The 21,607-nt window shown below is 46.9% G+C and overlaps 7 protein-coding genes and 1 non-coding gene across 8 annotated transcripts; 3 read left to right on the plus strand and 5 right to left on the minus strand.

Annotated features, from left to right (window-relative positions):
- Positions 1–182: 182 nt before the first annotated feature.
- On the minus strand, positions 183–1,939 carry BKA67DRAFT_662729 (major facilitator superfamily domain-containing protein; the record flags this gene model as incomplete). The annotated part of the gene is made up of 2 exons (XM_046108058.1): positions 183–907; positions 961–1,939. 2 exons carry the CDS (start codon positions 1,937–1,939, stop codon positions 183–185), a joined length of 1,704 nt encoding a protein of 567 aa, XP_045954498.1.
- Positions 1,940–3,246: 1,307 nt separating this feature from the next.
- On the minus strand, positions 3,247–6,486 carry BKA67DRAFT_403077 (ribonuclease H-like domain-containing protein). Its single transcript, XM_046096704.1, has 3 exons — positions 5,328–6,486; positions 3,902–5,278; positions 3,247–3,847 (listed from the first exon to the last, which is right to left on the minus strand). Exons 1-3 carry the CDS (start codon positions 6,400–6,402, stop codon positions 3,537–3,539), a joined length of 2,763 nt encoding a protein of 920 aa, XP_045954499.1. The 5' UTR covers positions 6,403–6,486; the 3' UTR covers positions 3,247–3,536.
- Positions 6,487–6,737: 251 nt separating this feature from the next.
- On the plus strand, positions 6,738–7,975 carry BKA67DRAFT_579146 (uncharacterized protein). Its single transcript, XM_046103747.1, has 2 exons — positions 6,738–7,071; positions 7,544–7,975. Exons 1-2 carry the CDS (start codon positions 6,966–6,968, stop codon positions 7,609–7,611), a joined length of 174 nt encoding a protein of 57 aa, XP_045954500.1. The 5' UTR covers positions 6,738–6,965; the 3' UTR covers positions 7,612–7,975.
- A 2,598-nt stretch (positions 7,976–10,573) lies between these two features.
- Positions 10,574–11,256, minus strand: BKA67DRAFT_403116 (uncharacterized protein). Its single transcript, XM_046096706.1, has 2 exons — positions 10,973–11,256; positions 10,574–10,908 (listed from the first exon to the last, which is right to left on the minus strand). Exons 1-2 carry the CDS (start codon positions 10,998–11,000, stop codon positions 10,607–10,609), a joined length of 330 nt encoding a protein of 109 aa, XP_045954501.1. The 5' UTR covers positions 11,001–11,256; the 3' UTR covers positions 10,574–10,606.
- A 517-nt stretch (positions 11,257–11,773) lies between these two features.
- BKA67DRAFT_t144 lies at positions 11,774–11,862 on the minus strand. The gene has a single exon. It is a non-coding gene; the product is annotated as a tRNA-Lys (tRNA).
- A 978-nt stretch (positions 11,863–12,840) lies between these two features.
- On the plus strand, positions 12,841–13,802 carry BKA67DRAFT_579151 (uncharacterized protein). The gene has a single exon (XM_046103749.1). The coding sequence runs from the start codon at positions 13,056–13,058 to the stop codon at positions 13,389–13,391; it is 336 nt and encodes a 111-aa protein (XP_045954502.1). The 5' UTR covers positions 12,841–13,055; the 3' UTR covers positions 13,392–13,802.
- A 2,769-nt stretch (positions 13,803–16,571) lies between these two features.
- On the minus strand, positions 16,572–17,889 carry BKA67DRAFT_662731 (uncharacterized protein; the record flags this gene model as incomplete). The annotated part of the gene is made up of 5 exons (XM_046108059.1): positions 16,572–17,120; positions 17,203–17,469; positions 17,520–17,565; positions 17,615–17,673; positions 17,746–17,889. 5 exons carry the CDS (start codon positions 17,887–17,889, stop codon positions 16,572–16,574), a joined length of 1,065 nt encoding a protein of 354 aa, XP_045954503.1.
- Positions 17,890–19,454: 1,565 nt separating this feature from the next.
- On the plus strand, positions 19,455–21,402 carry BKA67DRAFT_524307 (cytochrome P450; the record flags this gene model as incomplete). The annotated part of the gene is made up of 5 exons (XM_046098557.1): positions 19,455–19,929; positions 19,985–20,176; positions 20,230–20,561; positions 20,628–21,162; positions 21,215–21,402. The coding sequence occupies 5 exons, from the start codon at positions 19,455–19,457 to the stop codon at positions 21,400–21,402; spliced, it is 1,722 nt and encodes a 573-aa protein (XP_045954504.1).
- Between the last annotated feature and the right edge of the window lie 205 nt (positions 21,403–21,607).

The following is a 21,607-nucleotide window of genomic DNA, read 5'->3' on the forward strand; positions in this document are numbered from 1 at the left end:
TTACCCGCCATGTGGATCACTGAGCAGTTTTGGAAAAACACCGGATATAGACGAGCTTAGCATGAAATAATTAGTAGTTACGATTTCAACCTAACTTAGGCCGCCGGTGTGAAATCGGATTGACTCATATTTTTAGAGCGGGGAATTATCATATCATCTACACGCAAATTGAGGTGTGATGATCAAGCCACAACTTCCTTGCCAAGGTCATTTTCCCTTTTCTCTTGCGTCGTGCCCTCTGCCATTTCAACATCCTTGCTCGCTGTGTCGGCTCCAGACTTATCAATTTTCTTCCACTCCAATCCGAGCGCCATTACAAATGCTGCAGAGGCAGTGGCCACGCTAATATAGTACGTGTATCTCAGTCCTGTCGTGTATGCGCCGAGCACCGCGTCTATGGCGCCGGTCTGGCCCATGCTCTGTAGTATTTGCCTTATTTGTGATGCCCCGGAATTGATGAAAATGAGCGGATCGATCTGTGGCGCATCCTTTATCACGCCCTCTATCAAGCCGTTCTGGAACAGCGTCTGCGCCACGGCGATGAAGAGCGCACCGCCAAGACTTTGGAAGAACTGTATACATGCTGTGCCTTGGGGGACTAAATCCTGTGGAAGCACATTTTGAACCACAATCACTCCTGCTTGGAAACAGACCCCCGTACCAAGCCCATACAGAACCTGATATCCGAACCATTTTCCGAATGGTGTATCGAGCGAGAAAGTCGAAATCAAGCCAGCACCGACGCTCAACATGACTGTCTCGAGAAGAATGATTGGATTATAGTAGCCAGAGATTGTGATTAGAGCGCCACTCAGCATCGAAGAAACAACGCAAGCAATAAGCATTGGCAAGAGCTTGATGCCAGCTTGAACAGCGGAGTCGCCCTGGACCGCTTGGAAATAGAGTGCTGACGACATCAGTTCGCTGGCCGCTTCTAAAGTACAAAGAGGGGAGACTCACAGAGGTAGTAGATCATGGGGAAAAAACAAGCACCAAAGAAGAAGCTGAACATCATGGCGCTTAGGACATTACGGTTTTTGAAGAAGCGGGGCGGCAAGAGACCTTTGTCCTGCTGCCATATCTCTATGCCGACGAAGACGACGGCCATGACACCAGCACCGACGAACAGTCCGATAATACGAGAGTCATTCCATGGGTAATCTGCACCTCCCCACTGCAAAGCCAGAAGCAACATGATGATGGCCGGTATTAGGACACTGGCCCCTAAGAGGTCCAGCTGCAGGATCCGCGATATGAATGATTTGTTGTCAGGGTTGTTGGCTCTCGATATACTCAAGTAGAAGAAGATCACCACCATGGAAGCCCCACCGATAGGCAGGTTGACATAAAAACACCAGCGCCAAGTGGCGTGATCGGTGAAAGCGCCACCTAACAATGGTCCAGCAACGCTCGCGATGCCCCACATACCACCGAAAAGCCCAAACATGATCGGCCGCTTGCGAAGGGGAAGTGTATACGACAGAATGACGATGGCGCCAGAGAAGAGGCCAGCGGTACCCAGACCTGCGATGGCTCTGCCGATGATGAAGGCCACCGACGAGGGTGCGACGGCCGATACCAAACTGCCGAGTTCGAATAGGGCGACGGCTCCCAAGAAGGTGAGTTTAATGTCAAATAACCGATAGATAGTGCCGTAGAGTGGTTGAAGTGCCGTGCTCGTCAAGAGGTACGACGCTCCATACCAACCAATGTCCTTAACCGATCCATACTCGGCTGTGATGGCGCCTAGAGCCGGCGCGATGATGGTTTGATCCAGCGCGACAAGAAAAATGGACAAACATAACGACAGAATGATGAGCCACAGCTTCAACCCAGTAGGATAAACTATCTCACTATCATCATCTGGCGTTACTGTCTTGTCGCGTTCCTCCTTCTCGCTAGGAACTCTGGATGGTTGCTCCGTCTTATGGTCAGCCATAGCTTTCTATGGTCTACAGATATCGTGTTTTGGAACCAAGCTCTGACTGTCGCTGTTTGAACTTTGATCAATTCGTGGTTTGATTGGCATGCTGTCGACACAGGCAATGTGTTAACGAAAAAGTGTCATAGACTCATTCGCCAGCCGCGCAAAAGAATAAACTTTCTGTATTGCGACGGAAATAAGCTTTGCGTAAACTTGCTTGATGCTCAGATATCTCATCTGAACGACGATTTCAGAACATTATATTCACCGTAGAATGCATGTAAACGCAGTAGCCCGGGCAATATCGATGATGCAATGTTCCTACTCACCGATGGTGCAAGATATTCGTTGACCATGACCATTCGGGGCTGCTGGCATCTGTGGTATCGGCCACATGTGTTCCGAGCCAATCGCAGAGCGTGTAAACTGGCTGTGATGTGTATGCATTGGGTTTCAAGATCCCTCGGCCATAAGGCGATCTTGACGACAGTCTAAGTAACCTAGAACAGTAATCTAGAACATTGTTCAGGTTAACCTCACTGGAAATTTAGTGCTCGGGCGCTAACTAAATCGTCATTCGGGCTTCTGAGTTGTCCGAGATGCACTACCCCAGGCTTGGCAAACGGCTAGAGATGCCCCAAGTCCAGAGCTTGTTTGGGGAAGAGCGACAGTATGAAACAAATACTGCTTTTCATACTAAGTTAACCTACATGCTAAGGGAAAAGCCTTATCTCAACCAGGACGGGATGGGATCGTGGACTGGCTCAACATCCCATGGACAGTGACCTTGACTTTGTGCTCACAGAAGACTCTTCGACCTATCAGCTCTCCAAAGACCTCATAGACTTGTTGTGTACCTATACGGATCCAATCAGGATGTGTTCCGACAGATATCATAACGCAACTGATTGATGAAGAACCTAGCAAGGAGGCAGGGTTGCTGTATCGTAAAGTGTCGTGGAGTGCAAGTCCCTGACTGACTGGTGTCATTACGAACATAACCTTACCGCATCGTGTTTTTACGTCACGCATGGTGCAACAAATGGTCCACGTAAGACTACATCGGTGCGACGGACTAAAGATTATAGAGACTGGTTACTATCTATGGGAGAAAATGTACGCAAAGCAACCGCTATCCGCTATTGAATAACTGTTTCGACTTCGTTGAATCACAACGAATTATGGTCGAAGTTGAGAGAATGAAAGGAGATATTGGACAAGGGAACTTGCAGTTTCACCATGTCTCGATGTTGTTGGTCGGCTTGTCCGCCTTGGTGCCGAGTTAGTGCTAGAGGGTAGACAAGCATGTATTCATCGGATAACATAATGTCTAGACTGCCGTAGCCACGTTCAGCTGCGCCATGTTACTGCTTAAAATGGCAAGGCCATAAAAGAAGATCTTCCATGACCAAGCTTTAAGCAGTAGGCAAGTGAAATCTGGGGCCAACCTGAGCGTCGGTCCATAGTAAAATCAAGATGCCCTTGACTGCTAGAATGGAAAGTCTGAGATGTAGTTCGGAAACGGGATGCGCTACCTCAGAGTTGTGAGTGGTTTACACCGAGTCCCTGAATAGTGGTGTAAGGATACGATTATCGGCTGACAATATACAAATCAGATATAGTACATGTTGTCTTTTAAATTCTCGTGAACAGTCCGCGACTTAATCTGAGTCTTGGCGGCATCGGAGATTGTGGATGCATTGTCTGAGCCCTCGAAGAACTCATTCATATGCACGCGCTGCCGGGTGCAAACGATATCTGCGTAGTATGCTGGAGGACAAATACTGACAGCCTTTGTAGCTCTGCCAAAGAGATAACACATATCATGTGTGATCTTTTCCAAGGTGTTTGCAGCCTCTAATTTGAATGTGCTGCGGAAGACTTCGTCGAGGAGAACAGTGTAGTGGGCAGGACGGGCAGTGCCTAAAACGGGGTCAGTTAAATAAAGCTCAAGGATTGATGTAGAGTTTGACTTGCCCTGAAGTGCAGTGTGAGCTGTTAAGAAGAAGTCCCAGACTCTGGCCAAAGTGACACCACGATCAACGACAGTTCCGTTCTTGATGTTTCGAGAGCTCGTCATATTGTTCGCATCAGTGGGATAGAAGCGGGTCTGATGCCGCTTTACAGAGACAATCAGGGCGATCTTAGGCTGCTGTTTGCAGAGCTTCCGACAGGCTGCACGAATGTACGGAAGCTCCTTGTCCAACACCTGCATAAACTGGCTTTCGGATACACCATCGCGGTAAATGACAATATTCTCTAATGGGCGTCCAGGATTGTGCTTCAACCACAAGCGGATCCTTTCTTCAAACTTGGCCTCTAGCGTTGCACTAAGCATCTCGACGCGACCATCTTGGGTCCATGCTGTGCTGGGCCATTGTGCCAACTCAGGCTCAATGCTCGAAACCATACCGACCATGCTAGGCACATTTTCAGAGTCACCAGACATATTTGTAGGATGAGTGACATCATAACCAACAACCATAGTCTTGCCTTCTCTCACCAATGTTACCCCACCTTCGACCTTGTGGTTGATGCCGCCGGCCTTGAGATTTACCTTCAGACCAACATTAGCGAAGTATTGGACCTGACCCTTCTCCTTGACCAGCTTGTTTTTCACCATGGCCACAGTATGATATCCATATTTGGTGTCGGCAAGAGTCTTCAAAGCATTGTAGATCTCCGTGCCTGTGTCAGGAAGCACAACAAAGAGGAACTGTGGGTGAACCTGGTACTTAGCAAAGGCCGATTCGATGCACTTGATAGCCGAAGCTCCTCTTGGAATATGGATCGATTCGCCGTCTTTGTTTTGAGGATTGCCAATCGCGATACCCATGTTTCTCCAGAAGTTGAACATTCCACTCATTGCACCCTGCACATCCTGAGGAGGAGGATTCGACCGAAATTCAGTGTTGATGTAGATCCACCTGAAAGCCTGGATCGACTTTCCAGCTTTGATGACTTTCACGTCACGCATGTTCCACGAGCCTTCAGTGACAGACGGCTTTTGCAACTGTCTAGGATTCTTGAGACTCGCATATATTACTTGGGGTGGCGGGAGCTCTCGTCCTTTGACTGTAAGAAGATTCCTGTCGACAGTGACACCAAACTTTGCCAGGATGGGATTCTCGTCAAGACCAAGGCATTTGCGGCCAGTTTGGACGAGAGAGGTTGCATTTGCAAAAGGCGAGCGGCAAGAGAACTCGATCATTTCTCGAGTCTCATCCGGCGTTGTCTTGCGGCGGAGAGCCTGACCAGGGATGACCTCGACTAACTCAGCAGGGGTGTAGACTGGTTTGAGCTTGGTACCAGTATTGACTAGAGGAAGATTGAGATCGACTTGTCGGCCATATCCTAGAGAGGCATCAGCTTAGCAGTGGTCAATTGCGACGGAATAACTTACGTATTTGGAAGTACTGGGCAACGGTGTATTCCTCTCCCGCCTGGAAACCAGAAGGTGCGGGAGCCTTGATGACGAACAAAACCTCGTTAGGACGAGCTCCAAAACGTTTCACCTTGGGTTTCTCCTCCTTGCCTCCATCCCTAGGGTCAGCAAGGCCACTGATGACAGACTCCTTGATTCGAGCGACACCTGGAGGCTTGGAGGCGCTAGCTTTGCCCTTACTAAGGGGCTTGGATCCAGGAACACCTTTCTCCGAAAGTACTTGAACCTTAACACGGAGACGTGAGATAGTGCGGTTAAACTTCCACACGTCATCGTCAGTACCAAGTTGACACTGCCGCATAAGGTCGACGATAGGTCCGGAGAACCGAAACACACCATGTGAGACATTGGTGTTGAGAAGAAGGCGACCTGTCGCCGGACGTACACTAGAAAAGTATCCACGTATAATAGTGTTGAAGCCAGGGCGGCCAAGGGCCTGGACCTCACCCGTGAGATTCAGTGGGAAATGACGACCACTCCCGAGAGAAGCAGTGCCGTTATGAGCACGTGGGTAATGTCCAAGGACAACTCCGACCGCATCAATAACATCTTCAAAGAGAGGGAAAGTTGATGACGAGCCTTGCATAGTTGTCAAGAAAGTCGTAAGGTCGCCGACTCTGATCTCCGTAGGGCCTTGGAAAGTCACCTTATAGGTGTCATCGCGACCCTCATCGCTGTAAGGGACTTGAACGGTTCCGTCTTTCGGAAGGTCGAGAGGCTCTAAAGAAACGGCTTGACTTTTGTACTCCGAGACAACAGGAATTGCGTTTCCAACTTGTTCAAGTGCTAGGGCCACGACTCTGTTTAACTTCCGACCCTTGGCCTCGGGGATCTTGGCATCTGATTTCATTGCCTGTTTAGGGATCTTCGCGACCTTGAGAGTATATTTGTACAGCGTCAACGACTTCACGGCCAACTTGAAGTAGTTGGCGTAAAGGACAACTTCTTTGCCCTTGGTACCGTGTGAAGGTCTTAGTGGGATGAACTCTGTGGGCGTCGAGTTATTCGTTGGATCCATTGACAGCTTTGACATGGCCTTGTTCAGTTGTAATTCCTTCACCAACTTATCCTCTAGTTGTGTCACGGCGGCATCAGGAGGAGTCACAGGGCCAGCACTAAGAACAGAGTCAGTGTCCACTCAGCAAGCGGCGACAAAACGAACAACTTACCTGTAAGTCATGGCTTGTCCGCTAAACTTGTCACCACGGCCTCTGTAACCTCCTCGGCCACGATCTCCACCACGAAAGTCACCGCCTCCACGATCTCCGCGATAGCCACCGCCACCACCACGATCTCCTCTGTAACCACCACCGCCACCACGATCTCCTCTGTAACCACCACCGCCACCTCGGTCTCCTCTGTAACCACCACCGCCACCTCGGTCTCCTCTGTAACCACCACCGTGTATGGCGCCGCTCGAATCAAAGCCACCAAAGGAAGCTCCACCACGACTACCCTGATAATCACCACGACCGCGTCCACCTCCGCGACCGCCACGGGGTTGACCTCGTCCGCGATCAGACATGATGAGGAATAGTAATATTTTGAAGCAAGTGTGTCGTTGAAATTCAATGAGAGTGAGATGTGGTTGAGTAAATGTACAAGGATACGATGATTGCTGAGTATATGACTAGCTACCTAGAGGTGATGGATGCTGAGTTCTCGAAAGATGGATTAGAGATCTTGATCAGGGTGAAATGTGCTAGCAGCATGTAAGTAATTGCTATCAAAGGAAGGAAGTATTAGTGTTCGTTTGCCAACTGAAAAGAAGATTGGCCAAATCAGAAAATCAAAATGGAATATGGCAATGAAAGGATGTGGTTCCCTTCGGAGGCAAGCGTATGCTTCATCCCATTGCACTTTCCCTCCCAGCAGAAAGGTTGTCACGGATGCTCATCAAACAACACATCCGACTCCCTGGATATTGAGCAGTATAACAAACAGAAGCGTCCGATCTGATGAATTTGAGTAGTTTCACGACCTACTGATAGGGTGTGCGCTTGCACACATACAGCTCACGGAGAACATGCGATGCTTAAGCCAGGTAACGGGACAAAAACGAAATATTCAGGTTGCTGCAGTGAGCGTGGGTTGGCAATGAAAACAAGAGTGCGTGGGCCATTATGATGCAGTACGCAGGAGTGAATCTGAAGCGTTGAACAAGAGATGCTTACTGAGCTTGAGCGATATTCCATTCCCAATACCGGCTTGGGCTTTCGTGCCTTCGCGCCTTCGTGTTTGACGGCTCTAGGTCCCGCGGTGTTCGGGTAAATAAGTGCTTGGTGATTTGCCTACGGTATATATAGCAAGCTCGAATTGGTTGACGATGTTTGAAAGCGGTGGAGCCTCCCCGAAGCCGGGTTGCGGGAAGCAGCTGCTCGTTGACGATGGGATGAGTCCCCACTGCTTGAAGGTCGATCCGTTGCCCAGGAGCTTAGTGTCAACACTGAAGAGCGGCAGAAAATCCTTTCGAGGAATTAACGAGAACAACTCAAAGAAGAGTTTAGCAAGTCAAGTTGTACTTCTATCTAACGTCCTAACCCTCAGGTTCTACGATAAAACTTCCCTGGAGGCCCACCTGTTCTCATCAATCGACCCATACATGCCGGCCAAGTCAAACGGAAAGTTCAGGCCTGTCGTCACTTCGCACACACGGAACCAACGCGCTATCAGCTGAATGGCCGCAATTAACTTATGTGTGTAACCCGGCCCACGGGTCGCGGGTCACAATGGCGTGGGGGTCTCTAACCTTGTCAGGGCTAGGCATTTTTCCAGTTGCGATGTCTCCATGGTTTCACGGCATGTCAGTCAGAAATGCATCGGATAGTCATTATCATTTGTTTATGTTGCTAACGCACATTGCAGAGATTTGCCTCAGCTGAGCTGTATCTTGGAGGGTCGTGTCGTGTTGGGCTTCTCTGTCAAAATTCATTCGAGAAGTCTCCTATGCCAGATTTTAACATTATAACCACGCAGGCTGCTCTGACACTGGCGCTTTGCGCAAGATAATGCAAGCATTTCAGAGTTTCTCAGCATCTTCACCGCCTTTCTTTTTGCTTTTGCTTGCCAGGGGGCTTCACCCACCACAGCATTGAGAGCTCACTCCGCAAAATCGGGCGATTCCTTGAAGCCTTAGATTTGCCTCGTACGGCAGACTTGCATTTCCCCTCAGACAGCGGCCATTGGCTGTCTCGGGAAGTGCTTGGCAATGCTGCTCCCCGCAGTAAGAACTTCTCGTTTCAATGATCATTGGGCGTAACCAGTGGCATCATTGCAGGATCATTTATATTCCTGAATGGTATGCCCTGACGAGATAGGGCGAGAGAGAAACATGCTGGCATATAACCACTGCATTTGATGATGCGATTAACGAGCATTGCTGAGGGGCAGACCAGACCCTACACACCACGTACTTAAAGCTGTTGACCACATACTATACCTGAGTTATTCACATAGGCTCTGGCTATCATGGTGCCAGATGACGAATAGTTACTGTATACCACACACCTTACCTGTGCTGAAACCATAGACGAATTGAATGAGATTCTCTGCATAACCTGTGAAGTATGTGGAAAAATAATATAAAGTGGTTGACTTTGTTTGTGTTCTCAATGCCATGTACCTACTCTACTTCATACGACAGAGGATAATTACATGTTGGAGCCCGCGCTAAAGTTCTACGGAGTATTGATACTCTTATAGTAGCACTCGTGCACCATACTGTAGTCAGCTACATTGGCGCCAGCGCTCTCCGCGCCGTAGCGCTTCGATGCCCCAACTGCGTTAGAGACGATCGCTATCCGACAGCAAATCGAAACTAAACATTGACGTCAACTGTGCCAGCTTCCTATCGTTCCCAGTGATCAAAGTGTTGAAGTGACAAACGATCAATTCCAAATGATTGTTGTATTTGCCAACTGAAGGCACTAAAAACCGTTTCGGCCGCACCAAGCAATGGCCAGCCACAAGTCTGCGTACGCATTACGCTATGTCAGTGCATACACAAGCGCTTGCAGAACCTACGGCTGGTGAGTATACTTAGCTAACCTAGACTAATGTGGTTTTGGGGACAAGAAAACACCACAGCTGGAGCAAGGTAGTTTTGTCAATCACAGACGCGTTTCCGCCACAAACAAACTCACCATTATGATGGCAGGATTCACTAGTGTTCATGATGCTGGGATGTTAATCTTCCCGGCAAATTCGTAGTAATCTTGCCACTTGTATTCTCAAGCTAGACATGCCACTACGTCAGGAGCAAGCCAAATATATAAGGAACAGTTCATTATGCCTGAAAACCCCGGCAGCAAATTATCGTATTTCATTGCTGCAATCATTCTCTTGAGTCTGCGAAGCTGTTGTAACATTATCTTGAGGAGCCGCGTTTTTAAAACCAAAAGAACAAAATACATGACTATAGCGCAATATTGCCCTCAAACCCAATCGTCCAGATTTGAAAGCCAACCATAAATAATAGCTAATTATATCGTCGACTTCATCTAGTGATCTCAGGCCACAATTCACCAAAGCTTATTTTTCGCGTGGTGCTTCCAAGCCCGTCGACGACATGAACTTGCAGACGGCTTGTCAATGATTGACTTACTCCCATCCGAGAGAGGGCTCTTCCGGATTGAGGTGAAAATGGATGTTGATGTAAAAGTCAACATATTGTGGCAAATGGAGACTCACCTCGTGATGTTGTCGAGACTTGAAGATCAAATTCTCACAGAAGTCTTCATGTCTTGACTTGTTTCCCTCATCAAAACGTGCCTCTGCCTCTTCGGGATCGCTGACTAACACAAAAAGATGTCTCTTGGATGATAATGCAGGACTCCTTGTAGGTTGGCATCCAGTACTTCACGACTGCTCTTGAATAATTTCTCAAGTTTCTCTGAAAGAATGGTAGCGCGCAAAGTAGCTCCAGCACTCGCAGTATAGGCGAGAAGTTCCTTCATAGAAGTCTGGGTGGCTTCAAGAACATGCCGGATATAACGTTTGGCAATCAGCTCCCACCTCTTCGATTGGCTCTTGAAAATCCCAATGACCAGTCTATCAGATGGTTAGCTAGGTGGACTCCTGGCACCATGAACCCTTATAGCGTCGCGAATTTCCTGAACAGCCTCTTGGAATGGTATGGTTGCTGGTTTGTCAAAAGTAAATTTTTCGACTAGTGTCTGGATACGGTTTGGTAGACTGTTGGATTGCTCAGATCTCGTGCGAGCCACATCTCCAATACCTTAGAGGAACTTTTGACGATCTTGGGTTATCAGTATATGAATGAATGTATGATTGAGGTCTTGGAGAACTGTCCGAAGCTTGGTAATGCGCCTCGCCTTGGTAGTTTGGCTGTCAGAGGTAACAAAAATTGTGCCGAAAAACTCGTCATTGTAACTGCCCTCCAGAGCTTCTGTGGAAATTATTTCCAGCTTACGAGACGATCCTTTTAATGCGAAGTCATGAGTTGAGAAGGGTTGGCTGGGCCAAAGTAAGGATATCCCAGCGCTTCTTGTATTTGTCGATAAATGCCTCGACGCCTTTTCTGAGTGAACCAATGTGTTTAGTCATCTTCTAGGAGACATTTGGCTTTTGCGAGTAACTTTTACCCGTCTGATATGGCTCCTCCCAGCTCATTTTTGCCTGTTTGCTATTGGTGACTAGTTGTAGTAAGTGAAGTTCTGGTGTCAGTGTGAAGCGCTGATCGCGGAAGCTATAGGTGGGCTATCGATCGGGAGGCAGGCGGGTGGGATCAAGTCGCTGCGGTGACCCTTCAGCTTAGGTAGCGATGCAAAGTACTGTGCGCACTGCGAATTACCTTCTGGAGAACTGAGTTTACTGCTGCAATGGTTCTGGTCGCAAGTGCATGTGCAAGGGGGGGTTAAATGAAGTATCGGGCTTTTTGCAGCCAAAAGACTAAGTATGTATCCTCACGAGGCGGGATCTGATTTACTAGCGATCGATGATCCCTTGGTCTTTTAGTTTTTGGTTTCTTGGGCATTCTAAGCTTGGAATCGCGAGCTAGACACCAATCTGCTAAGTCAACTAAGACTTAGACTGAGTTAACCTCGTTGTGGTTGAAAGTGATTAGATCCTCGTTAATGTATATTCTCGATAGGAATTCCAAGATCATCCACACCACACCACATTACATTCTCGCTCACAGGTTTCCTGCGATCCGAAGGAACAACTACTAAAGTTTGATAGTTCCGGAAGCGTCTTCTTATCTCCCCTTCTCTCATCCACATAATTCATCGCTGATAGTACTTGTTATGTCTCGTTGAGCCGCACTCTGTTGTTGGCCAGCCCGGCCCTCATAATTGTACCGAGTAGCAGAAGAGAGAATAAATCTGTTGACAATGCAAAAAGATTGACGAAGTGCTTCATTGGATGAAGCGCATCGGGAATTGAGCCCGATGCGGGGGTCGAACCCGCAGCCTTGAGATACCGGTATTTAGTCGGTAAGAGTCTCACGCTCTACCGATTGAGCTAACCAGGCGTGGTTACTAATTGTTGATGACAGGCGGTTTAATGGAAATAATGACGTTACTGATACTGGGAGACGAAAGCATTTCCATCGGCTGGGTTTGAGTGAATCGGACCGCTCGCTAGGAGCGTTGAAGATAAGCTAAGGAGCTTGGTTAGCCTAGTGTAGAATTATCTCAGTCATTTGGAACACAGATTGTGTTATGCTTCACAGTTAGGCGACAAGTAAGGATAAAGTACGTGGTAACCAGTCGCAGGTCGTTTGTAAGACAAACCTAAATCCCACGATGATCTATACAGTGGGAGTTAGGGTCGATGTCTGTACCACGGCTGTTCTGCTCAGAATGTAGCGGAAGAAGCTTGCCAGACATGGTTGTACTTTTGGTCACCATGGAAAAGGGCTCGGTCGTTAAGAAAGATAAGTACATTTTTTCGTGCGATTTCGAGACATTGGAACTATGGCCTGACAATAGTTCTAATTCTTCTAAACTTATCAGATTGTGTCACAGGATATCGCATACCAGACAGCTCTTTGAGCAGATATATTGCTTTCATGAGCAATGTTTGGGCAAAGTTACTATGTGTGTCGCACACTCGTGGGGCCAAAACTTTGCGTAAGCGACTAGCTTGGAAAAATGTAGACAGCCGGCCTGAATATCGAGATAATGAAGAAGCGGGACGTACCCATGTAGTTGTGAGCGGACTTGTGGTATATAAATTATTGTTGTATTATGTCATTTGATATTATTTATGATTAAGTAATGGGGGAGAAAAGTAAAACTAATTCTACCTAGTGCATGAGTTAATAAAATCGCAATACTGTTGTGAGAGAATGTGAATGTTTATTCAAGTTTAGAGCGATTCTAAACTTGTGTACGAATTGGAGAAACACCCTAGAGCCGCCCATGTCCACCCACTATGAATTTAAACTTTCACCCTCCGTCATCTTAGCAACTATAAGTGACCTCGACTAAGTAATCTCTCATAAAATTCAACACTTTAACACTGAATAACAATTACATGACGCAAGAACATCCCTTTTCACTTACACGACAGTCGAGAGTTATGAAAGGGCCATACTATACACCATCCTTAGAGCTAATATCGCATAATTTATATTAGGTCTAGGTTGATGAATCTTCGTAGCGGATAAACTATATACACAGGCAGCACCCTCCCTTAACATAATGCCTTTTCTTGTATTTTATGAGTTCTGGGGGCCCTATACTTAATATTGAGGCGTTGTTGTTTGTTGCTCCGATCATGTGGGGGGCCAGAAGCTTTTATCAGGCAATTTCGACACTTTATCCTCGGTGGTCCGTGTGGGTGGTTCCACTGGCGTCTTCTTCTCTATTGCCGGAGGAGGAAGATGCAAGATTGGATACATTTTATTGTCTCCACGACTTTCTGGAGGAGGAGGGCCCTGAGCGTTTAGCTCACGACGGGGTGGTGGGGGACGGTCGCGACGCACTTCTGGACGAGGAAGGATGTTGGTGTTATATCCTGTGTCCGGCATCTTGTTTGTTGGTTATGGTTTATTGAGGTTTGGCTGATGCGTGAATGCCATTTGTTGCTTGAAGAAAAGCACACGGAGGCCAGGCACTGATAATTTATGGTCTTTGAGCATATGATATTCACTGCCGTATAAGTCGCGAAAGACGATTGTCACAGCGCAGTGAGAAAGCTCCAAAAAGATTCAATGGCAGCGTCCAAAGTTGCGCCTATATCACAGCTGAAACGTCCGTAATAGATTGTATCGTGTAGTTAGGATCGCCCATCGCAAGTTCCCGAAAGATCGCATGGTGCAGATTTTTGGACAAGTGTCTGGGCATATTGAGCAAAAGGCTTGGAGTCCTGTCGGAGATACGCTCTGAAAACAGATTCCAAACGCTATAACATCTTTTGGGCTCTTCGTTGTCGTTAGATGCGGTTTCGCAAGGTTGATGGGACGTGTTAAGTGTGCCACGGTGGAGGATTTGTCCATTCGCGCGCAAAAGCAGTGCTGTGGGTAATGTTACTCAGCATGGTCAACCTAACAATGGTACTGCAAGGGTTGCATCATCACAGCGATGATAGAGATCCAGTTAGGGCAACCGCATTACGACGGTCACCAACTGATCCAACCTAGGTTAGCTACTTCTGTGCCGGCTCCACATTACCTTGAGCTGCATGAAGCCAGGTCCATGCTGCAAAATAGCACGGTCTCGAACTATGCTTCTTCCGCCCTAAAAACGAGAATGACTGCACCATCGTGTGCTCTTAGTCTTACAGATTATGAATGACGTCTTTACGCGTAGCCTTTAAGGCCCTTCTACGAAAAGATATCTCGAAATTATCAGGCTACAGAGGACTCGATGTGGGCCAACTTGTGGAGTTGACAGAGAGCAGAAACAGTGTTTCCAGACTGTGTGCTCACGAATGAACCTGTAATTTCTTGCGCTATACGCTGAGGTTATTTTCTTCTATATTTCAAAGGAAGTTGAACGATTGTTGTGGTTCATGTTCGTGATGGATTTGAAGTTGGCCAGGGACAGGTGTGTGTGGGCTCTGTAGTGTTAAGAGAAAGAGACACAAATCATACCGGCACTAACACCCATCTCATCGTAGAGGGTGATCTCTCCTTCCACGATCACCTAGAGGCGCAAAATTCTACGATTGATAGTAGAAAAGAGCACCACAAATTTTCGACCTTGGTCACAGAGCACCCTACAGTGCGGAGAGCGAGATGGGGCTATCCTTCGTTGGGGACCTTTGTGGCTTGATAGCAGTCACTGCTGCGCGCTTCATGGCCAGGGGAACCATTCCGGCTATCCCAACTCTGCCTCTGCCTCTGCCTCCAACTCGGGTCCGAATCTGGACCCAACTGCAATCCCAAGGATGAGAATGAAGATGATGGTAGCGAGGATGATAACAGAATAACTAGAGCTTGGAATTTTGCGTTTGTTCCAGTTCAAAAGACTCTAGGTACCGCCATGTGTCCAAGAATTAATTTGGACCAGGTACGATCCCATTGATATCAGAAGATGAACATTAACGAGAACTGGACTTAATTGCCTAATTATAAAGCCTAGGTAGGTTGCAAGGTTTCGTTACGATACATAGAATCATACATGACGATGCAAAATGCTATCTGCCCAAATCCCTGAGTTGAGACAGACAAAGTCGGCAGGCTCAACCCGAAATCAAGCATGTACTCACAAAATTAGTGTGGTACACAATAAGCCTTTCGCTAAACACTGATCAGGTTGACTGTAGATGGTGCACCTTGAATATATCAAGTGAAGGTTGAGTAACTGTAACTGTAAGTGTGCACGAATATCGCAATTTAGCATTCGTCATCAAGTCGGAACTACTTTGTCGCAGACATATCATTCTCTAAACAAAAGTGGTCGACTCATGTTTCAATAGGATCTGGAAGCTCTAGAATAGACTAAAACCAAGCTCTAACGCGAATAGGGACTGGTCTTACCGATAATAGTATGTATTTCTCATGTGCGAATTTCCACCAGTCAGCACAATCTACTTCACGATGATTCTGATGATTCTGGGATCTATGCAAAAGCTATCTGTCTTGACTAAACTCGTTGAATTGAACAAAGACCCTGCATGCTAGTGGACATCACGAGAAGAAGAAAAAGAAAAAGAAGAAGAAAAAGAGGAAAAAGTTGATCCTGGCTGAAACGCCATGAATTTGCCAGCCAATTTGTACCACTCGGAGAAGTGAAGTAATAGGACCAGCCATCTGGATATAGCCAAATAGCGCTGTCAATGTAGTGGTATTAACCCCCACCCCTCGGCTCGCGCCCCCCTAAACCTACTTAAATCTAGTTGCGTACGCCTTCCGTTCGCTTAAGCTCAATTACCTGCCGCCACGCGGGAATCTGATCACCAATTGAACCCTGAAACATTAATCTGGACGTCTTTGCGACCGCAATGATGCTGCACATGAATGGTCACAATCTCATATATTATTACACTGAATAGAATCAGCTCTGTCTCCAGCGCACTCAAACTACGGGCGGCCTTTAGTCCCGGGACCATGACGGACTGCACCAGCTTTCACCACTTCAAGGTTGGCCAATTTCAGACTCGCAACTAAAGCAGGCAGTCATGGGGGATGCTACGAGATATACGATTGCTCACGATTAAGTTTCCCGTGTGGATAATGTGCATCACGACGCCAAAGGGCTGACAAGTTCGATCTGGTCCAGTCATAGTATGATACGCGCCACCGACCTCGTGAAACTGTGATTCTGACTTGCAAAGTTGCCGGCACTCACTTATGTAGGTGATTTCTCACCCATTGTTCTCGGCTGCGGGTTGTGGCTGTCAACAAGATAATATAGTAACACTTCACGCTGTGGCTCGTAATCTATAGCTACTAGGAGCATATCTTATCCAAGATCATGATCATTGGCTAGAAACTTGGTTGATTAATAGCTTGACATCTCTTGGTTCTAAATTAAGAAAAACAAGCTATAAAAAACATGGTATTAGGATATGAACAGGCCTTCCATATTACATGATACGGCAAAAGGTCGTGCGCTTCCCGTACTGTATCCTAGTAATTGAGAGTTTTGGTCCGAGTATCAAATTTGTTGATAAGAGTGGTTTGCATCAGCCTGCAATTCCTAGGGACTGTGTTAAAGATGCTCACTATAAGACTGCAGAAAGGATACTGCACAAGAAAAGCTGCAGTAGTTGTTTTTGGTTTTATCGTTCTCAGTTACCCGGCGGAATGGATCCGTCTCGGTCTGCTCGCGAAATGTGCACAGACTTGGTGATGAGAACATTACCCTGACTTTCTTTACCCCACAGCTCTTCTTCGGACTCGGATGCAAATATGCTAGCCATATGGTTGGTTATGCTGACATCTGCGACCGGTCCGGCCTTCTGATTTCTCGCCATGCCTCGCTTCAAAGTCGACAAGCTGTATGATTTGCTCTTGGAACCATCTTCTATATAACTTTCCTCGGTGACCGAGTTGCCATAGAGCTTTGTCCATAACACTTTCATGGAGGGCAAGTTCACAGCAATTACAGCCAGTTGGATCTCGAAGCCAGCTACAATGACCATTTTGCCAAGCACATAGGATGTATCGGGGTCGTGACCAAGCTCGTAGAGGATAAAAAACCGACATGCAGCAACAACGACGGCGGAACCGCCGAAACTGATCACTGATATGACGGCAATCTTGCGTCGTTTCGACATCTGAAGCTTTAAAACAGTTGGTATTGGCAATATCAAGATAGTAACATCGGCGATGATATTCTACGCAGTAAGAAATGAGCGATAGGTCTAAGACAATATAGAATTTGCAGGGCCACTGCATTTGATCAGGTATATCACTTACTAATACAGACGGGCCCATCAGTAGAATGTTTTTGTCGATGCAGTCAGCGTCTGGATATAAGGCAGGGTGAAAAATGGCGTCGAAGGGGACACATTGCAGGAATGCCAACAGCCAATTCGTGACCGTGAAAGCTGCATTCAATAGCATAGTGCCGTATACCAATCGCCGAAAAGTGATGCTAGGAGATAAACGCAGGTAGAACATGAGGAAGGTCTGCTTGATAGTCCAGTGAGTGAGCATGTAGAAAATCTCCTCAAAGAATAGCCACTGTTCGTGATCAATATTGGATCGGTATGATGGTTTATGGGACCGCCCACCTTCGTAATTTGCTCGAGATCATCGCCTGATAAAGTTGTCGCGTGCCTGGTAAACGTTAGGGTTTAAGGACACTGAAAGTTATATTGCTACATACCTGCCACACCCGTATCGTAGGAATATGTACAATATGGCTTGTTGCAGGATATTGACAAGCTAAGATATATCTTAGCATTTGCACCTGAAGATGTATGTAGTGAGAACGGCTCAAGTGATCCCTAGACTCACCATTAAGAAAATGGAAAACACATCGTCCCATCCGAAGGCACGAACAATGAGACCACGACTGTACCATCTGCCCAGAAAGGATACGGCGCCAATGGCGAAAGTAATAGAGATGATAATATATGCGAGAAGCTGAATATTCTCCATCTCCTCTGCTGTTAAATGGACGTCTCTCACCAATAACAAATATTCAAAACAAGAGTGAAAATTCCAATCATACCATTATGACAATTATGACATACCTGGTGCTATTGTCTCCCCAGCATGGGACCTGGTGTTTTTGGAAGCAATTACAACAGGGGATTCTTAATTGCTGAAGTAAGGGCCTTTGAAATTCTAACAGGGCTGAGGACTATGTGCAGGGTTTATAAACAGGCCGCCATATCCGGCATAACTGATCCAAGACACATTTTCCTATTGCTCTTAAAGAAGTAGACCTACGAAAGACTGCCTATGATGAGGGTTACCGGTATTGAGATGCCAGTCTAGACTTTGATCGGCAAAGGCCATTCCGATAATCCTAGCTCATCCGAGGAAATTCGAAACCATCGGATCTGTGGTACGACTTGCCCTTCAGTTGGAGTGGTTCGCCGGCCGATGATTGTCCAGGGACTATCCAACCCTGCGATCAGACCCTGTGGGGCGGGTGAACATGGATTAAGAGTTGAGGCTATACAATTACGGTGGCGAAGCCTGGATATAAGATGGAACCCCAGTTCTTTTACTGGGCACTCTCCCTTGCGAATTGTGCACAAGTAGTCCTTGCCGTCCTTTGCTTGATTGCAAACAATAATGAGGGATTTCTTTCCATTAGCTCCCTGACAGCTGGTATTGGAAGCAGAAGTTTGCTAGCCGGATTATTGGCGGGGTCGAACCGTCCCTTTGGAATCCAATCGCGGAAGACCCAGTCTCAAAGGTTCACGGTTCACTACCACAGTCGTATCCAAGAGCTCCACCACCCAATCTATCTCCAAACATATAACTAGGTTACTGGGATTGTGCAGAGTCACCGCATTAGCGAGATCACACACCGTCCATCACTACGAAAAACCGGTCAACTTGAAATGAGCCCAACCATACCCGAAGTGTTACAGTAAAGAATATGGTAAGGACCATTGATAACGATATGATCTTTGATGTGTCGAAGAATAGTTTATCAGGAAGATTGTAAAAGTACTGGGCAAAATTTGAAGAACATTACTGTTTTATCAACGACTCCGAGCCCCCAAGAATCAGTGTGCTGGCATTTTAGCAAGCTATTGATGCGGGAAGCGTCCTTAGACACAAGGTAGGTTGCAATCCCACGTACAAGATCCCTGTGGAATTGGATTACAGGAGAAAGACTGTCCCGAACTGGCGGGTCGGGCCGTTACTGAATGGGGGTGGTGCGGATATTCTTTGGTTGGTGGAGCATCCAGAGAGAGACGGCCAATTACAAAGTAAGTGGGATTGACCAAACAAACGTTGTGTTCCAATATGGGATCCTCTCCGTGATACATTGCTACGGTGGTATTTCCCCACCTCCAGACCACTCCAAGTTTCGAAAGCTCGCAGGCCATGTGATCGACGGGAAGACAAGATTTTCTTTTCCTTGACTGACAATCAGCTAACTTAGCCAACCTGTCACGTCTTCATTCCCCCCTCTCCATCATCTCTACGACGACACGGGCAACAAGGAGACAGATTCTGCTGTCGAAGTTTACATTGTTACAATGGCTTGGAACTCCTCGACGGCCTCTGTCACTCCTACGACGTTGCTGTTGTCGATCGATGGGTTGAGTAATACCCTCAATGTCAACATTGGACAAACTATCACGGGCGCGACGATTCTAGGTGTAATCTTCCATGTCTCAATCCTAAGACCGTTCGAGGTCGAACAATTCATGTACACACTCATTATCGGATCCTTCACCCTAACCATTGGTTTATTCGCGATACAAATTTTGTTTGGGTCATCGTTTCTAGATGCTACGATAGGTGTTTCACTGCTATCAGGTGGTTTTGTCGGTGGTGTGGTGGTTTCCATGGTGGTCTATCGGCTGTTCTTCCACAGACTCCGCAAGTTCCCGGGCCCAGTGGGAGCCAAGCTTACCAAATTCTATTCTGCCTCCCTTGCAGCCAAGACAGTTCAGTATCACAAGGATGTGAGCCAAATGCATGATCGTTATGGCGATTTTATCCGTACTGGTAAGTGTGAAATTGTTTCGACATAGACTTTCAATGCGTACTAACGTCACATTAGGTCCCAGGGAGCTGTGCATTGTTCGAAGCTCAGCAGTTCCACTAGTCTACGGTCCAAATACCAAATGCCGAAAGGCAACTTGGTATGTGCAGGTGGATACTGATTATAGAAAATGCTCTATAAACATGACCCGAGATGTTGAAGATTATCGACGCAGGCGCAGGAATTGGGACAGGGGTTTCGCAATCAAAGGTTTGTCCAACACGCCAGTAACTCAGTAATATAATGTTCTGATCCGAAGACAGTCCTACAAACATACGTCCCACGTATTACCTTGGAGGCGGATCAATTCGTTTCACAACTTGCAAAGCTTCAGGGTCCATTGAACGCGACAGCGTGGACTAACTACCTAGCATTTGATATTATGGGACAGGTGGGATTTGGAAAGGAGTTCGGGGGCGTCAAAAGTGGTCAGGAACATCCTGCTATAAAAGGTGTTCACGATCACATGAACATATTGGGCATTGTCAGTCATGTTCCTTGGCTTTTGAACATCGCCTCGCGGATACCTGGTGCCACGGCAGGCTATGCTCCGTTTTTCAACTGGTGCGCGTCCGAGATCAAAGCAAAGCAAAAGGTGCGAAAGTCCTGCCATTCCAGTACTAATTGCACTTGAGATGATTGACTAACGATCTATCTTCAGATGTGGACAACCGAACAGCCGCCATCGGATATCATATCCTGGTTGATCAAGGCATTTGAAGAGAAAGATATCTCGGCATCGCCGTCCGAGGCTGCATTGCACGAAGATGCACGTGTTGTGATTGTTGCTGGCAGTGAGACGACTGCAACTACATTGGTCTCGGTCCTCTTTTACTTGGTTAAACATCCAGATATCTACAGGAAGCTACAACGCCAAGTGGATAGTGTGATGCCGTCAATGGATGACTGGACATACGACAAGACGAAGTCTCTTATATTCATTGACGATATAATCAATGAAACATTGCGCCTGAAGCCGGCTCTTCTGACAGGTAGCTATCGAATGACTCCACCAGAAGGCATTCAAGTCGATGAGCAGTACATTCCTGGCAACACAAATGTTATCGTCCCCACGCAGTTGATTCAGACAGATGAGAGATACTGGCCTCATGCGCTCGAATTCATTCCTGAGAGATTTGGCGAGAGAAGAGATGAGCTAAAGACTGATGGCGCACCATTCCTACCCTTCACTCTTGGTAAGTAGTACACTGCCTCGTTGTGGGCGTCATACTAATACGGACAAAATAGGCATGCATTCGTGTCCCGGAAAGAACTTGGCATTGATTTCATTGCGCATTTCAATTGCAAAGATCGCTCAGCAATTTGATATATCTTTTGCTCCTGGTGAAGATGGAAGCAAATTTGACAATGGAGCATTGGAGACTTTCACGACCATATTGCCGCCACTCATGATGCAATTCCTCCCGAGGAAGTAGAGGATCTGCATCATGAGGTGTACAGAATCTTGGGGTGCATCTACTTTCTCTATATATCTTGATAATATAGCAACTACCTCGCATATAAAATACAAATCTTGATAATTCTGACAGTTCTAACATTATATTCTGGTTTGGGGGAGCTCTCACCCAATCTCTCAATCCCTTGAACCAACCCGACTCCCAACCAAACAAGTTTTTACCA

The sequence above is a fragment of the Truncatella angustata genome, assembly GCF_020726525.1.
Source record: "Truncatella angustata strain MPI-SDFR-AT-0073 chromosome Unknown BKA67scaffold_8, whole genome shotgun sequence".
Classification (NCBI taxonomy): domain Eukaryota; kingdom Fungi; phylum Ascomycota; class Sordariomycetes; order Amphisphaeriales; family Sporocadaceae; genus Truncatella; species Truncatella angustata.

Excerpts from the sequence above, each read along its gene's own strand:
- BKA67DRAFT_403077 (XM_046096704.1), bottom strand. The coding sequence starts at position 6,402 with ATGTCAAAGCTGTCAATGGATCCAACGAATAACTCGACGCCCACAGAG. Across the intron at positions 5,279-5,327 it reads TGCCCAGTACTTCCAAATAC|GATATGGCCGACAAGTCGAT; the intron begins GTAAGTTATTCC and ends ATGCCTCTCTAG. Across the intron at positions 3,848-3,901 it reads AGCTCACACTGCACTTCAGG|GCACTGCCCGTCCTGCCCAC; the intron begins GCAAGTCAAACT and ends ACCCCGTTTTAG.
- BKA67DRAFT_579146 (XM_046103747.1), top strand. The coding sequence starts at position 6,966 with ATGTACAAGGATACGATGATTGCTGAGTATATGACTAGCTACCTAGAG. Across the intron at positions 7,072-7,543 it reads CTTGATCAGGGTGAAATGTG|TGAGCTTGAGCGATATTCCA; the intron begins CTAGCAGCATGT and ends AGAGATGCTTAC.
- BKA67DRAFT_403116 (XM_046096706.1), bottom strand. The coding sequence starts at position 11,000 with ATGAGCTGGGAGGAGCCATATCAGACGG. Across the intron at positions 10,909-10,972 it reads GGAGGAGCCATATCAGACGG|AAAAGGCGTCGAGGCATTTA; the intron begins GTAAAAGTTACT and ends TGGTTCACTCAG.
- BKA67DRAFT_579151 (XM_046103749.1), top strand. The coding sequence starts at position 13,056 with ATGAGTTCTGGGGGCCCTATACTTAATATTGAGGCGTTGTTGTTTGTT.